The following is an 18,038-nucleotide window of genomic DNA, read 5'->3' as shown; positions in this document are numbered from 1 at the left end:
CAGCGAGTGCACCTGTCTGATTCTTGCTTTGGAAGCTTCCTCTCAGGGGTGTACTCCACCCTGTGAGGTGTGGGGTGTCAGACTGCCCCTAGTGGGGGATGTCTCCCAGTTAGGCTACTCAGGAGTCAGTGACCCACTTCAGCAGGCAGACTGCCCCCTCTCAGATCTCAACCTCCGTGTTGGGAGATCCACTACTCTCTTCAAAGCTGTCAGACAGAGTCGTTCGCCTTTCACAGGCGTCTGCTCCTTTAGCTGAGCCCTGTCCCCAGAGGCGCAGTCTACAGAGACAGGCAGGTTTCCTTGAGCTGCTGTGAGCTCCACCCAGTTCGAGCTTCCCAGAGGCTTTATTTACCTACTTAAGCCTCAGCGATGGCGGGCGCCCCTCCCCCAGCCTCGCTGCTGCCTTGCGGTTAAATTGCCGCAGACTGCTGTGTTAGCAAGGAGAGAGGCTCCGTGGGCGTGGGACCCTCCTGGCCAGGTGTGGGATATAATCTCCCGCGTGCCGGTGTTACAGCGCAGTATTGGGGTGGGAGTTACCCGATTATCCAGGTATTGTGTGTCTCAGTTCCCCTGGCTAGGAAAAGGGACTCCCTTCCCCCTCGCGCTTCCCAGGTGAGGCGATGCCTCGCCCTGCTTCAGCTCTCGCTGGTCGGGCTGCAGCAGCCGACCAGCACCGATTGTCCGGCACTCCCGAGTGAGATGACCCCAGTACCTCAGCTGAAAACGCAGAAATCACCGGTCTTCTGTGTCGCTCGCGCTGGGAGATGGAGACTGAAGCTGCTCCTATTCGGCCATCTTGCTCCGCCCCCCAATTTAATTAAATTTAAATTAGCAAATATTTATTTAGTGTTGACTCTATTTAATATTAATATTTAATGGCTATATATGAGCTACCTTGCTAAACACTATGAAAGATAGAAATATTAATGAAATGATATAACTCTCTTTAGAGAATTTACATGCCGAAGGGGTAGGTAAGACATATGGCAAGAATCATCATGATTATGTCAAGCAGTAAGAGATAAATATTACATGGAGATTTTAAGGAAAAAGAACTCATTTGATTGGAGGAATTACGGGGGAAAACATTAATGACTTAAAACAGCCAATTTTAGTTTTAAATAGTTGGGAGAGATGGAGTTGAGGTTACCTTCTGGGAAGAAACAATAAATGAGCTAACATGAGGAAGGTGCCAGGTGGGCTCCAGCAATGGTAATTTGTCTCATTTTATTGGCACATGTGCTTTAAGGCCTGAGGCTGGAAAGGTAGATTGAGGCTACATCAGAATGTTGAGCTAAAGGATTTAAAATGTATTAGGTAGTCCAGGGGAAATTTTTGGACAGAAAACTTTGGATATGGGCAATTTAATCTGTCATTTTATAAAATGATTCAAAGAAAAGAATGAAGTTGGGGAATCACCAGTTGGGAGTCTCCAGGCTTATTAAAGGAAAGATAACTAGGGCTAAACTATAGTGTTAGCACAGGCATTGGAAAGGAAGAAAGGGGCCATTTGGATGAGCCATTCTAGAAGTAGAAGTAGAATATTTGTGACTGGATGCCAGAAAGTCAAACCAAGCTCTACATTAGCAGTGTTTCAGCCTTCTGCCATACAGGAGACTTTATGTCCAGCCAATCTCCTAAACTTGCTTACTCAGCTCCTGCCACATGGGTCTCCTCACAGTTCCTGGAACATTCTAAACACACAAGCTAATGCTTCACGACCCAATTTGCCCTTAATCCTTCTACTTGGAAAGTCCTCATTTTCTTCAAGGTTCTGCTGAAATACCTAACCTTATCAAAGAATCTTTCCTGATCACACAATGAAAAATAGCAACCTGCCACTCCTTTCATTCTATTTTCCAAGGTTTATTTTTCTTCATTGCATCAAAGCAATTTTTACATTTAATATATAGTTAGTTATTTGTTCACTGTCTCCCTATCTCTAGACAGTAAAGTCCGTGAGGCTAGTTGCCTAATTTTGTTGCCTGTTACGTATCTCTCTCACCTAGAACATGCTTGGAACTTTGTAGACACTCAACAAATATTTGTTGAATGAATAAATAGAATAAATGCAAAGGTGAAAGAAATGGGGCATCAAATGATTATGCCAGTATTTCAAGTCTGAAGAATTTAAAGGGTAGTGATGTTATTAATACAGTATCAAAGAGTGGAAGATAAGTTGACTTCGGGGTATGGAGACAGGGGAAGATGAATTCAGCTTGTAAATTCATGCTTAAGTATGTCATGCTGGTGAAACCACCAAGGCAGTGCTGTGTAATGGGTGGTCTAAAATGTGGAGAAGTCTAGGATTGAGGTAAAGATCACTGAGTCGTCCTCATAGAGTCAATACTTGAAGTAGTGGGAATTGAAAAACTAAAGATAGGAAATATTGAGACAGAATAATGAGATTTGAAAACTGAAATTTTATTTTGGATATTTAATGTTTTAAAATTACTAGCTTACTTATACATGTAATTTTTTGTTTATTTCTTAGCTGGGTTAACAACTTTGGCCATGAAGGTCTTGGACTCTTATTGGATGAGCTGGAAAAGCTTCTGGACAAAAAACAGTAAGAATAAACATTAAAAATAAAATCACCAAAGGGGAAATGTTTCAGCACAACATAATATACATTTTTCTTTTATTTAGGCAAGAAAATATTGACAAGAAGAATCAGTATAAACTTATTCAATGCCTCAAAGCATTTATGAATAATAAGGTAAGTAGTATTTATTTCTGCCCCGTCACAAAAGGTGAGAACTTGCCCAACACTATGAAAGTATGAAATGAACAAAATTTTTAAAATTTTTTTTTTTAAGTTCCAGGGTACATGTACATAGGTGAACATGTGCCATGGTGGTTTGATGCACAAATCGATCCATCACCTAAGTAATAAGCCCGGCATGCATTAACTCTTTTCCCTAATCCTGTTCCCCACCCCGTACCTATTTTTTACTTTTGTTTCTGCTGTATTAATTAATTATAGGCTAGTTATTACAGGCTTATAAATAATAAGTATAAAGTTTTACAGTGAGGTTAAATATACATTTGAAACCATATATAAAAGATAAATTTGATGTTTAATTTTCCAAAATGTTAGGTATTATTAGTTTTCTCAGTCAATTTTTGTTTTTTAATTTCTATGCTGATATTTCAGTTTAACCAAAGAAGTTCTCACAGCAACCAGAGGATTTCAGGGATGATATTGCTTCTATAGATCTAAGTCTGTTCAAAAATGGAGCCCTATTCCATTGTTTCTTCTGTTCAAATATATTGCTTTCACATAGGGAAGATAGATAAAACAGTACTTTCCATTGTCAATGCTGCTAATTTCCTCAGGAGGATGAGCTAGTCAATGAAACAAACAAACAAACAAAAAATGATTGGAAAAAGTGTATTTGACTCTTGTCTATAATTTAGAAATGCTGTGTCTGATTCTTATTCTGTTTATTCCTCCAATAATTTCTTTCATGTGAACAGAGGTCTTTTTGATTTTATAGTACTAAATGTTCAGAAAACATGGGAAAAAAAGAGAAATGAACAAAATAGTGAGTGCTTGTTCACTTTACAAAAGGGGCCTTATGATGCAAATCCTCATAATATTTAAGTAATACTTAAATGAAAGTTATACTTTGCTTCACATAATATTTATTGTTGGGTTTTTGAAATCATGCAAATGAATTAGTGTTGTTCCCAGTTTCGGTAATAATGCTTTTTCTTTAATGGTAGTAGGAAAATTTAAATGTGGTTTGTTGAATATGTTTCCATACAGAGAATTTCTGTTCTATTGAAAAGGAAAATTATAAGGATGGGTTGACTTGTTTGCTAAGAACATTGTAAGATTGAGATTTCTCTTTTTTTTATGTTTTATTAATGTCAGCAAGTTTACATACATATAAAACATCTCTGAAAAATTGCAGGGCTTTTTATGTATATGTATAATACTAGTTGCATTATAAGGGACCCTATGAATTTTAGACAATGGTTTTTTTTCCTAAAAATAGGCTTTACTCAGGTTATGAAGTTACAGTATTTTTTCTATAAACTATTTTTTTTACTGTCTTAGAAATGACCTCTTCAATAGTATTTAGTCAAAATACTGACTAATTCACTTAATTACCTAATTCCCTTTACATAGTATTTTAATAATCTCAAAATAGATAATAGAAATAATTATAACAATAAGTATAAGTTTGCCAAATGTAAAATATGGCTATTAATAACCAGTGCAATCAGATTATGTATTAGTCTATAAACAGTCTCAAGCATATGGAAATATATGTAAGTATTTATATATTAAACATACATATATCAGCAAAGAATGTTACTACATCAGCATATGCAATGAATGCTTGCTAGTGGACATGAGACTCCTGAATATAATATGCTATTTGTACTGTTTCTGGAAGTTTCTTACAGAAACATCCCCGTTACTACTAGTACAGATTTTCTCAAAATCTGGGCTGTTAGTCCTTGGCTACAAAGTTAAATAGAATCTGATGCCTAACAAGGAAATAATGAGCATTGCTTCTTCACAGCTCAAGATGGATCTCTTTCTTTAATCAAGGGAAACAATGACATAATGGAAAGATAACACAGTTCTAGAATTCAGGAGATATAGTTCATGCTTTGCTCCTAATAAGTTGTGTGGCTTTTGGAAAATTACTTGACCTCTCTGAGTATCAGTCCCCTCATCTGTAAATTTAGCTATAGGACCCTTTGTTCTAAGTTCTTATTGACTCATGTTGTCAATTTTTGTGGCTGTTTAGGATGCTAAGTAATTTTAATCAGGACACTCACTAGAGAGAATTATAATAGTAAGATTCTTATAGAGCCTTTTTTTTTTTTTTAACCGGACATACTTTGATTTGTCAACACTTAGTTTCTTAAGAGTTTGGCAGTTTCGAAAAGCATTATGATTTGACTTAGATTATTCGAAATTGATGTTTTTAGTTAGGCCACATTAATGTCTTGCACATAGGTGCTCAGAGCATGCATTAATGTATCTTTTGAATTACAGACATGTGAAACAATAGACATAAAATATGCATTCAGAATAGAAAATATACAGTGATCTTTTCACTTCGTGTGGGAATAAATTGTCCAGATCAAGGAATTAAGCTTTTATCCAAAATTACTTACACATCAAATTTCTTGGCCCCATGGAGTTTACCTACTTTAAAAACTCCTTTATTTTATCCAATACATGTAAAAATAGGTTCATTAAAGTAACCCATTGTTTCTTAACTTCCAGTACTATAATATTGCTCTGATGTTTGGATTAATGATTTTCCAGATATATTTTTCATGTCTTCTTTTTTACATTTGATGTGTCTCTATATATTAAAAACTACTTTTAAACATTAAGTAAAAAATTTTAAAACCTAATGATTTCACTCAGTCTCAATGACTCCTAAAGCTATTAGGTTTGGTAATTGCATGGTCATTGTCTCTCAGTTTTGCAAATGTGTTTTTCACTAATATTCATTACTTTTAATCATCTCCTGGCCACCTTTATGCATACTTATCTATTTTGTTTTTGTTGCTTCTTTCCAGACTTGTTTCTTGCATTTTCTTTTTGTTTTTTTCAGTCTTGTCTCCATATATTTTCCTATTTATTATGACCTGTGATAAACTCACATTTAAGAGCTTTAGCTATGTTCCCCATCTGCCACTCTGAGTTCTTTTAGAAGTTAAATTAGGGCTGATGGAACTATTCATATGGCTGGTAATTAACTAAAGTTTAGCTGAAATGGAAATTTTTCTCCGATGAAATATCCAATTTCACCATTAGACTGTAAAATGAAGCAAAAATATTTTATAAGAAATCTGAAAAATACTTTGTGGGACAAAGATAATATATTGCCTTCTTAATGTAATGAAAACTCAAGTTTTAGATTTTCATTAAAATTTCTTATTTATTAAATTCATGCATGCACACACATACACACAGATATTCATGCTTAGAAAATAAATGAAAATGGTGTTTTCTCTCCTTAGTTGACTTGTGACACTTAATAAAACCCAGGTGCCATTTCTTTAGGTTCACAGCGTTTGTAGTGCAGCACAGCTGTGTGAATCAGGGAAGATAAGTGAGAGAAGGCATGGGAATATCCATACTGAGGCTTATACTGGCATATAGTATTTAAAAGAGCCTTTTTTAAAAAAGTTTCTCTTTTTCTTCACCTTAATTTTTCATGCAAACATATTGGACAATTTAACCACGAATTCCAGACATCTCCAGGGAGACCCAATGACATAAGTAGAATTACTTTAGAAAATCGTATCAGTATGTGCTTTATATGTTATTCTTTGTTGGAGAAATACTGATTGTTCCCATATTTTTCCAAATTTATGGAATTTTTAGGGCAGGCTAATGGAGATCATATCTGATCAAGGAGCAACAACTCCAAGATGCAGTCATTTCATATAAAAAACAAAGACAGATAACTGCGTTTGAAGAATATTCATAGATAGAACCTCATTGTGGGGGTATGGGTTTTTGGAAGATCATTGTACACTGCTTTTTTAAATTAAAGATATATTCCATAGACATTCTGAATGAAGGTTTTTTGTTTGTTTTTTTTAGTTTGGATTACAAAGGATTCTAGGAGATGAAAGAAGTCTTTTACTATTGGCAAGAGCAATTGACCCCAAACAACCCAACATGATGACTGAAATAGTAAAAATACTTTCTGCTATTTGCATTGTTGGAGAAGAGAACATGTAAGTATTGCTATATTATTATATTTGCTGCATGGAAAATGACACTTAGGAAATTAATAAGTCCTACTTTTGTTCTGTTTCTTTGGATAACTTTCATGAAAACAGTATTTTAGATAATTTTTGATTGAAATTTTTATCTTGCCTGTTTATATTTTGGCTTTTTTGTTGATATTATGGAAACTAAGTTTAAACAGATAGAATCCTAGTGGGAAATTCTTGAAAGTTGGATTCAAAGTGATGGAGCAGAATTTTGTTTTGCTGGAGGTACAGCAATCGTTAGACAGTGGACAAAAGTCAGAGAGTTATTTTGGCAAATACACACACATACATACACAAATATTGTGCTGCATATCACACAATTTGAATAGATGCCTTTATTTTGCATTATCTTATAATAGTATTTTACTTTCTATGCCATGGTAAATGAAAATTATTTGTAGAGTGAAATAAACCCACCTGTTAGAAAGATAACAACAGTTGTTGATAATTATTCAAAGTGTGTGTATGCCACCAAATGCAGCAAGTTGTTGCTGAACATGCATTTGATCACATCTTATGGAAATAATACTGAATCAGAAGCAAACTTTCAGATTTGATGACATTAGTAAGTCTAGTTTATAAGAAACCCTTGTGATAAAGAATCAAATATCTGCTAAGGACCTGAACCAAAATATTTCTTTGGAACACTTTGCGTGATAGTAATAATGTCAATTTGAGTCAGAACAGGACTATGCAAAGATTTAAGGATGTTGCAATATGTTGACTTTCTCGTAACTGTTAGAATAAAATGAGATGTTGTTTAGTGTTAGCTACTGTCCTCAGAAACCAAAAGACAAACACTAAACAAATATATTACCATATTTAGTCTCACCTCAATGATAACAAGCTGAGAATGAGATAACATATGTAAAAGCAAGGATCCTTAGATTTTATTTTTTAAAAAGTCAGTTTATACATGTGTAACAAATATTTTTAATCACTTAGATTTTCAATATTAATAAAATACAATGTAGTCCAGTATAATTGTTATGATTTAATTATAATTTCAGATATAATTTGATAATAGTAGTATACTATATAGAGGTTAATTTATTTTAGGCATTGTATGGAGATACTTACCAATACTTTTGGTCAGGTTAATAAGTTTCTTGTGCTACATAATTATGCATTCTTTTTAATTACCTGGGCTTTCCTTTTTAGCGTCTTTTTTCTTTTTCCATTGCCAAAAAATGTTGATTTAAAAAAATTATTTAAAAAATGATCGCTCTTTCCAGAACTTTATTATAAAATTACAATCTGTTAATGCTCCAATAAACTGTTAACAATTGTAGGTACCATATTATGTTTAAGTGAAATTAATGTTAACACATGAAATATCAAAACCTGAAACTTTAAATTTTAATGTTTATCACTTAAGTATTCTTTTCTTAATGTCACCCAGGAAAGTTAGTTTTTAAAATCGAATTTTCCTTTTGATACCCTAAAATTATTTAGAGCTATCAATATTTGACTTAAAGAAATATGTGTACAGGAACACAATTCCTATATTGTAATGGTCTTTCAGTTAGACTGGAGGAATCAGTTCAAGAAATCTATTTTACGTGATAGTGACTGTAATTAATAACAGTGTGTTATATACTTGAAATTTCCTAGGAGCGTAGACTTTAATTGTTCATACCACAAAAACATGTAAGTATGTGAGGCAATATATGTTAATTAGCTTGATTTAGCCATTCCAGTATGTATGCATATTTTAAAACATACAATTTCCATCAAAAAAGCAAATAATAATTTGAAAAAATTCTAATGGTACATATAAACATCAAATACCAGAAAGCAAACAGGGAATACTAAAAGGACTTATGCTCATAGTGTGTGTATAAGAAGTATTTCTCATTTCTGTTTCTTCTTTTTTCTCTGCAGTCTAGATAAACTTTTAGGGGCTATAACAACAGCAGCAGAAAGAAATAACAGGGAACGATTTTCACCAATTGTGGAAGGTTTAGAAAATCAGGAAGCCTTGCAATTACAGGTGAGTTAGTTTTGTCTTAAATTGCTTCTAGGGTTATTTTTAGAGTACTCATTTTGTATGACATCAACTCCATTTTAGCTGGCATTTAAGTAGTATGGAATGTAAAACTAAAATTTTTCTGTTGCTAGTTTGTGAGAATTACAATTTGTTTAAAATTAGGAAAAATACTTTTGAATTATTATAAATGTGGCAGTTATGGCTGTCATTGATATTTAGACAAGAATTTAGTAATAAACCAGGGAAATTGAAGCCTTAGCAATAATCAAGGCCAAAGGGCAAGCCGTTCAGCCAATGCCATTATCCCAACAACTTTTAGTGAAGTTGGTGGGCTTGTAGAAATTTAAGACAATTAAACACATCTCTCTTTGTGCCATTCAGACAACATTCAAAGGTGTGACTCACCAGAATAGAAGGGATTGAATTGCAATTCTTAGATTAGCGTTCATTTGATAGCCCTGTGTAGACAACTTACTAAATGCCTTCTTTAGAAAATGACAAAACTCACTATCTTTACTTAGATGGTTTCAGGAAATGTTCCATTTTATGAATAACTCTGTTCTTGAGGGATGAGAATGCATATTTATTGGTTGTATTTATGATGTGAGGTCTGCAGTAAACATTTTAATTTGTATATATTATTTGATTTAATTCTCACAACAACCTAGATATGTAGGTATTACTATAGTATCTTTGTTTTGCTTATGGGACGAATAAGATTAAATAACTGGTCTAACATGACAACAGTTTTTAAGTGTCACAGTCGGAATTTGATTCCAGGTTTTTGGTCTCTGCTAATCTCTCTTTTACACAATGTATACCATTTAATGTACCATGGAAAACTCTGAATTTTTTTTTTTTTAGTTCTCATATTGTTGTTCAACAAAGAGAAGGTAGTTTCCACATTTAATTTTATCAAGATACTTAGCATCGAATGTTTAACTCTTAAAATTTCTTGCTTGATGTGAAACAAACACAATTAATTTTCTCCTTTTTTATATATTATGAAGTATTTGTATTTTTGTTTGCCAGAGTTTGAAATGGTATCAGATAGATGAATTGGCTTGTCTAAAGAGAATCTGTGATGTTACAAAATTGTAATACCTCTCCAAATATTGAAGGATCTTTGTTAATCATGACTTCTACTCCGACTATATTGAACATTTTGGATCCACTTTTATGGTGCACTTTTATGTCAAATGTATTATTTATTTATTTATTAAGATGGAGTCTCACTCTGTTGCTCAGGCTGGAGTGCAATGGCACGATCTCGGCTCACGGCAACCTCTGCTTCCCAAAGTGATTCTCCCTGCCTTAGCCTCCCAAGTAGCTGGGATTACAGGCACACCCCACCACGCCCGGCTAATTTTTAAATTTTTTGTAGAGACGGGGTTTTGCCATGTTAGCAGGCTAGTCTTGAACTCCTGACCTCAGGTGATCTGCCCACCTTGGCCTCCCAAAATGCTGGGATTATATTACATATTTTAAAGATTAGGATATTTTTTCCAGTGTTTTTTAAAATAATACATTGTTTCTTATAAAATTTAATCTTGATAAAATTTTACACCTCTACTGAAAGGTTGAAGACTGCCTTTTTTAGATGACTTTGAAAGTTTTGTTCATGTTCCTATGGTTGAGCTTACCTAACTAAATTTCATTGGTTTTTCAGCTATATGTGTGTGTTTGTACTTCTCTTCGAAAGTTTGTTGAGTAGGAATGAACTCTTTTATTTATATTCAGAGTTTTCATTACATGGGCCGAATATATTGATATATTTTTAAAATCTTCTTTAAATAAATTTTTAGCTACAACTCTGTGAGTTATGTATTATTACCTCCGGTTTACTGATCAGGGAATTGAATTGCTAAAAGGCACTCCAGAATCGGCCAGCTGTTAAGGGATAGAGCTGTAATTTGAACCTGTGCCTTTGTGATGCCAGAATTTGAATACTGCATTGCCTATACTTTGAAGGGATACCGCTGCCAATGAGTAGTTCACCCCAAACAATGAGACGGGAAAGACGTTTGCTAGCCTTCAGGAAGCTGGACAAAATGGAATGATAAAGTGACAAGTTGTTAGCAAGTAACATATGGAAGAATCATAGACGTCTTGTTAAGTATTCAAGAATTTGTTGAATACTGATTATAGATGCAAAGATATGCAAACCACAATTTAAAATTTCACATTTTAATGAGCTACAAAAATTAGTAATTTGTTGTATACAGATACTAGTACTCTCACAAGAATTGTGAAGTAAGTTTGTTTATTTAGACTAATGTGAATGAAAAGATGTCCTCTAAAAGTTCAAAAATATATTCAGAATACAGAAACAAAAACCCAAAGTTTAAATCTGTTGCTTAAAAAATATAATTAGTGTTGCATTTTAACAGAATTACTTTTCTATTTCTGTAGTATCCTGAGACTTCCCAAAATGTTATTACAGTCTCGGGAAGTAATTTTGTTAAAATACAGGACTAATTATTTTTTTAAATAACAAGTATATACATTTCCCCCCCTTTTGGGGGTTTTAAAAAAGGTTATTAACTTCTCACAGATTTTTTTCCTGGCTTACCTTTAAAGTGAAATTTTGTACCTGTGATAGGATTTTCATTATCTTCAGGAGTTCAAGAAATAGGTGGAAGATAAATCGCATATCTTCATACACTCTGTCTTCATTGACTTTCCTTCAGCTTAGTAGCATTTTCCGGTCTCTTCCGTAAAACACAGATTATACACCAGCAACTTCTTTTGATCTGACTTAACCTTCTAACTAGGCTCTTGTCTCTCCTTTTCATTTTAAAGTCCATGCCTCTAAAAGAATAATCCATATTTGTTTTCTATGTTTTCTAAATTACCTTTTACAACTCAACTTTATTACAGTTCTCAAAAAGATTTACAGTGTGCATCCAATTTCAAAATCCAATGGCTTCTTTCCAATCCTGATCACTTGGCACTATTGATCACCTTCCTCCTTGACAACGTTACTTCCCTTGGCTTTCTAGGCACTATTCTCTCCTTTGTTCTCTATCTTTATGTTTTTTTTTTTTTTTTTTTTTTTTCCTGTGTTTCTACTGTATTTCTCCTCCTCTTACTTCCTAGGTATTTTGTTCCCTATGTTCTATCCTTGGTCCTCTTTTAGTATCATTTTATGTACGTACATTCATATGCACATACACATATCTACATGTATATGTATATACATACAGACACATACTTTTTAAAACAATTTTGTCCATGAATGTTCTCAATTGCTTCTCTAGTTTTACAATCCAACTATGGTAGTGATTCTCCAGATTTATACATCCAGCTCAGTGGTATCATAAAATTAAGAAATTAAAAATAACATTTATAACCCATATGCCGGACAGTGTTTAAAATACTTTAATATGTTATCTCATTTAAACCTCACAGCAATTGTATGAGAGAGATAGAAGTATTATCCCCATTTTATAGATAATTAAACCGAGGCTCATAGAGGTTAAATAACTTTCCTAGGGTCACAGTGTGAATAGAAGGGAAAACACAGATTACACACCAGGGAGTCTGGGTATAGATAACGTGCTTTAACTACTAAGCTCTAACTCCTTTTATATTAAAACTTAGCTTATTATCTCTTTCTGTTAACCTGATTTTTCCTACGTCTCCTCTTCTTCCTGTGTTTCCTATTTTGGGTTATAGAGGTATCATCTTCTACCTAATCTTTAATTTTCCTCAATACTTCTTTCTTCTTTGTCCCCTGCATTCAGTCATCAAGTCTTAAACAAAGTATAGTATTGACTGTGAATCTAACCCACTCTATTTCCACTGCCTTTATCTTCTCCCACCAATATTATTTCAACAATTTCCTAACCCTATACTGACATGTTCTTTATCTCCAGAAAAATGCTCTACACTGTTGTCAGTTATCCTTAAAAAATAAGTCCAATTCTACAATCATTAAAAAGTCAGGAAACAACAGGTGTTGGAGAGGATGTGGAGAAATAGGAACACTTTTACACTGTTGGTGGGATTGTAAACTAGTTCAACCATTATGGAAAACAGTATGGCGATTCCTCAAGGATCTAGAACTAGATGTACCATATGACCCAGCCATCCCACTACTGGGTATATACCCAAAGGATTATAAATCGTGCTGCTATAAAGACACATGCACACGTATGTTTATTGCGGCACTATTCACAATAGCAAAGACTTGGAATCAACCCAAATGTCCATCTGTGACAGACTGGATTAAGAAAATGTGGCACATATACACCATGGAATACTATGCAGCCATAAAAAAGGATGAGTTTGCGTCCTTTGTAGGGATATGGTTGCAGCTGGAAACCATCATTCTCAGCAAACTATCACAGGAACAGAAAACCAAACACCGCATGTTCTCACTCATAGGTGGGAACTGAACAATGAGATCACTTGGACTCGGGAAGGGGAACATCACACACCGGGGCCTATGATGGGGAGGGGGGAGTGGGGAGGGATTGCATTGGGAGTTATACCTGATATAAATGATGAATTGATGGGTGCTGACGAGTTGATGGGTGCAGCACACCAACATGGCACAAGTATACATATGTAACAAACCTGCACGCTATGCACATGTACCCTAGAACTTAAAGTATAATAATAATAAAAAAAAGTCCAATTCTAATATATTATCATTCTTAAAAATCTATGCTCATGACCCATTGCTAACTTTTTCACTGTGGCCCTAATTTAATATTCTGGCCTTTGAGCCTATCATTCTCCCGAATGTACCATATGTTTGCGCCATACTACGTTTGGTGTTTCCCAGATACGCTGTAGACTTTTAAATGCCCTCAAACATTTTATCATGCAGAACACTTTGCCTGAAATGCCTGACTTTCCCCACCTATATCTGTTTCTTCTATGTCTTGCATAAGTCCGGGAAGGCTTCAGTAATGAGGTGATATTTTAACTAGGCCTTGAAGGACAAGTAAGCATTTTTCATAAATTATCTTTGCTGATAGAGAAGTAGTACTATGGTAGGATGAGAGGTGAAAAGGGCTTCCAGGAGGTAAAATAGAGGCCAGAATCATCTGGCAGTCACTTCATAAAAAACAGTGAGGTAATACCAGCATCTAGTTGAAACTGCTTTCTAGATAGCCAGGTAGGAAACCTAAGGTATACTGAGCATTAATAACAGTTTATTGAAAGGGAGAGGAGTATAGTTAACATACAATGATGTACTATCAAAACAGCCCCAGTCTTCACAGGCTGCTGTTAGTTTGAAAGGTGCCATGTTTTTACAGTATTTCAGTATATACAAAGAAGTGTAGTAGCATAATTTAATACATTTAAAAACTGTTTTCTAACATGCTGAAAATAATAATGAACTTTGCACATGTTGTAATTAGATATGGTACACAAAAACAGAGCTGTAAATATGCCCTTTCCTGATGTGTGATAGCTTCACTTATCCATTCCTCACCTATTTAATAGATTTGTCCTTTGGAATATAACTGAGAACTAAAAAATAAAACAAAAATAAAATAAAACAATCTGAGCAGTCTACAAATGTCACCAAATCTATCAAGTAAACCTCATGGTGAGAACGACTTTTTGGCCTTTAATCAGAGCCTATTTACTCTCTTTTCATATGTTATCTTAATGAACCCAATTATCTGTTTACATCCACAGCAGACTAGAAGTGCAGGTTGGAAGGTTGGGAGAGGGTTTATTCCAGAATCATATGCTGGAATCATCAAGAAGTGACAACTGACAAGCTGGCAACAGGAGAGGGGTAGATAGAAATGTAAGAAAATTCTGAAACTGGAATGCAAATGATAACAATAGGCTTCACAGAGCGTGGAGGCTAGTAGCCCTGCACACTTCAGTACCTCCCGAAATACTGAGTTACACCATACCTCACTAATTCACATATTTAGTGATGACCCTGACTTAACAGGAAATTGTTAAATTATATCTAGTTTATTTTGCATAAGAATGTGAGAATTATATAATTCATTTCAGAGAGTGTCCCATATGAAACAAGATGTTGATGCTTAGATAGATAAACAGATATATGAACCTATTCTATGTGGCTTGATTCTTTCCACAGTGGTTCTTGAGTGTTGAGATTTTACTGTAAGCATACTTGTAAATTAGCCATTAGTGTACTCAGACCATCACATATGAGGGAGTAGCTTTGGACAAAGTATTAATCATTTGTCAGTGAAAGTGCATTTATAAGAAAACAAGGCATCAAGGCTTATGAATATGGAGAAAATTTGTGGAAATTAGCACTTTATAAAGCGTTGAATGAATGCTTGATATTACTTAGGAAACTTGTTCTATTTATTGACAGTTTTATATTATTGTCATTTAGAAACTAGATTACGATAATGGGAGGTTGTTTAGAGATATTTGTGCAATGTAGTAATTTTTGGTATTGACACAAAACTAACTTCTGACTTAAACAAGGATGCCTTTATTTTAAATCTGTTTCAACACTGAATAATTGTCAAACCTATCGTTTTCAGTAATAGAGGGTTGCCAGTGACCTCCATGATATAAAAAGCAACAGGCTGCTTTTGAAGTCATTATATTAGCTTCCTCAGCACTATTTGGCACTATTGATCACTCCTTTATCAAAGCTCCCTCCTCCCTTGACTTCCATGATACTAAACTGTATTAGTCCATTCTCACATTGCTGTAAAGAACTACCTAAGACTGGATAATTTATTTAAAAAAAAAGAGGTTTCATTGACTCACCGTTCCACAGGCTGTACAGGAAGCATGGCTTGGGGAGGCCTCAGGAAACTTACAATTATGGTGGGAGGCGAAGGGGAAGCAGGCACACCTTGCTTCCTGGAGCAGGAGGAAGAGAGAGAAGGGGAAGATGCTGCACACTTGTAAACAACCAGATCTTATGAGAACTCACTCAGTATCACAAGACCAGCAAGGGGAAAGACCGCCCCCATGATCCAGTCACCTCCCATTAGGCCCCTCCTCCAACACTGGGGATTACAGTTTGACATGAGACTTGGGTGGGGATACAAATCCAAACCATATCATAAGCTCTGCTTGTTTTTCTTTTACCTTTATGTTTCATTTAAATTCTCTTATTTCTATGCTTGGCCCTTAAATTTGCAGATTCCTAGAGCTTGATCCTCAGTCCTTTGGTACTCTGCTTTTCTCATATTGATAATCCTTGGGCAATCGCATCTATCCTCACAGCTTCAATTAACTAGCACTCATATGTGATGTCTTTATCGGATCTCTTCTCTTCCTCCCAACTCACAGACCTCATATGTTCAACTGCCTCCTGACTAGATTTCAAATTCAATATTGTCCTTAAATATACTTATCTTCCTTTTTAAAAAAATCCTTTTCCCTACTCTAAACCTCTCTGCAGCCTTGACCTGCATTCCTCTTGTGTTCCCAATCCTGGTTGACCTTAGTATTACCCACCAGTTAGCATATAGCAGAAACATACTAGTCATCTTGGAATCTACCCTTACTCCATCTTCCGTTCCATTAGTCACCAGATCCTATCAATTCTATATCCTTAATGTTATAGTTCCCTTCCTTGACATGGTATCCTTCTCTCTGCACCCTCACTGTGCCATTTTTAAATTTCAGAGCATTGTTACATCTCACTATTTTATCCTTTCCCTATGTTCTATTCTTCATTATGGCCCCGTTTAAATTATCTTCTACAATGTTGTCTTTCTGAAATGCTTTTCTCAGAAATGCACTTCAGAATGCTTAAAGTCCAACATTGGCTTCCCATAGTTCACTGCTTAAAGTCCAACAATGGCTTCCCACAGTCTCTAGAATTACAGTCTAGTCCTTTCCCAAACAAAATACTTCATCTGGCTGTTGCTTTCTCTTTCGCCTCATATTCCACCACGCTTCTACATATGTTTTTAGTCTAGTCATATTGTACTTTGTTTCCTGTAGATTTTATTCTGTTTTATTCCTCTACCTTCATACCTTTGTACATGGCTTCCATTGGCTTGGAAAGTACTCCATTTCTCAATTAATTTGCTCTGTACATTCACATCTTTCTTCTCTCATACTTTGACTTAAATCATCTTTGTTTCTAACTCCTGCTGGGCTAGGATAAAGAAAGGCCTTGTTAATGTCAACAGAGTACTTAATAAGGTCAAGTGTGGAACAGTGTCAATAAAATTTTAAAAGTACAATTTGTCACAGATAATGGCAATATGGATAATCTGTCTGAGAATGCCCTAGACTTGGCAATTATTGTACCCCATAGCTCTATGAATTGTGATTAAATAGATAGATGTTTGTATAGTTTTCAAAGCCTGTAAGTTAAAATCAATAGAAGGTTCTAGCATTTTCCCAGTAATTTTATGAAGATATTTGTGTTCAAATATTTCCCTTTCTCTGTCACTTAGGTTAAAAAAACAAACTTAAATTTCTTTTTGTAATGCTATATCTTATGCCAATAAAATTGGAAATATTTAAATGTCATTCACTTACTATATTTTAATTATTTTATTTGGGACAGTTAAGTGTTACAAATAAACCCTAGGCATATACAGATGAGCTTTGCCTTTTGAAAGTTTATCATCTGTTTTGTAACATTTCACCCTTTATACCATTCCACCCCAGAACAAAGACAACAGCATCTGGTGACTAAAAAATGTAGATGATTATTGTAGAAATATAATATACTGTTATAGTAAAGGAAGCATCTTAATGTGGTAGAAAATGGATAATGATTCAGTGTAGTATATAATTATACATGACACAAATGATTGGGTACTTTATCACATGCACAGAACTGGTAGTTTTTAACTATGTATGTTTATGTATTCATTCAATAGGATATATATGCATCTCATGTTGAAATCTTATGATATCACTGAATGAAAATGCAAATATAGAAATTGATTGTATTTACTAATTAAACATCAGAATTGTGGCCCTAGCATATGTATTAATAATGGAGGAAATTCACTGATTTTCTGTGACTTTAAAATTTTGATTCTCATGGAAGCTGTATTTGTAACAATAGATACGGCAGACCGTTTTGAAACATAGCCATTATAAAGACACTAAGCAACTCTGGATAATGGACTTTGTGATATTCAATTCAAGGGCATTTGTTTTCTTTCTAAGATAAGGGGAAATGATATTAAACAAGATTTGTGTGATATAATATGGTAGAAAAAAATCCAAGGCTAAAGTCAAGAGACTTGAGTTCTAGTTGTATCATTGGGGCTTATTAGTTATGTGATCTTGGACAAATCATCCAATCTTTCTAGGTTTTCAGTTTCTTTATTTTTAAATA

The 18,038-nt window shown here is 34.5% G+C and overlaps 1 protein-coding gene across 6 annotated transcripts in view; it reads left to right on the top strand.

The window, feature by feature from the left end:
* The window catches only part of DIAPH2 (diaphanous related formin 2), a 927,958-nt gene that overhangs the window by 222,269 nt on the left and 687,651 nt on the right, over positions 1-18,038 (top strand). For all 6 annotated transcript variants that reach the window (XM_026452159.2, XM_026452160.2, XM_026452157.2 and 3 more), the window contains 4 exons: positions 2,495-2,569; positions 2,650-2,719; positions 6,590-6,726; positions 8,650-8,758. In XM_026452159.2, coding sequence (XP_026307944.1) covers positions 2,495-2,569; positions 2,650-2,719; positions 6,590-6,726; positions 8,650-8,758 — 391 coding nt within the window. The remainder of the gene's footprint in view (positions 1-2,494; positions 2,570-2,649; positions 2,720-6,589; positions 6,727-8,649; positions 8,759-18,038) is intronic.

This window comes from Piliocolobus tephrosceles, chromosome 12, assembly GCF_002776525.5.
Source record: "Piliocolobus tephrosceles isolate RC106 chromosome 12, ASM277652v3, whole genome shotgun sequence".
In the NCBI taxonomy this organism is placed as follows: Eukaryota; Metazoa; Chordata; class Mammalia; order Primates; family Cercopithecidae; genus Piliocolobus; species Piliocolobus tephrosceles.
This window is presented reverse-complemented; position numbering and strand designations above follow the sequence as displayed.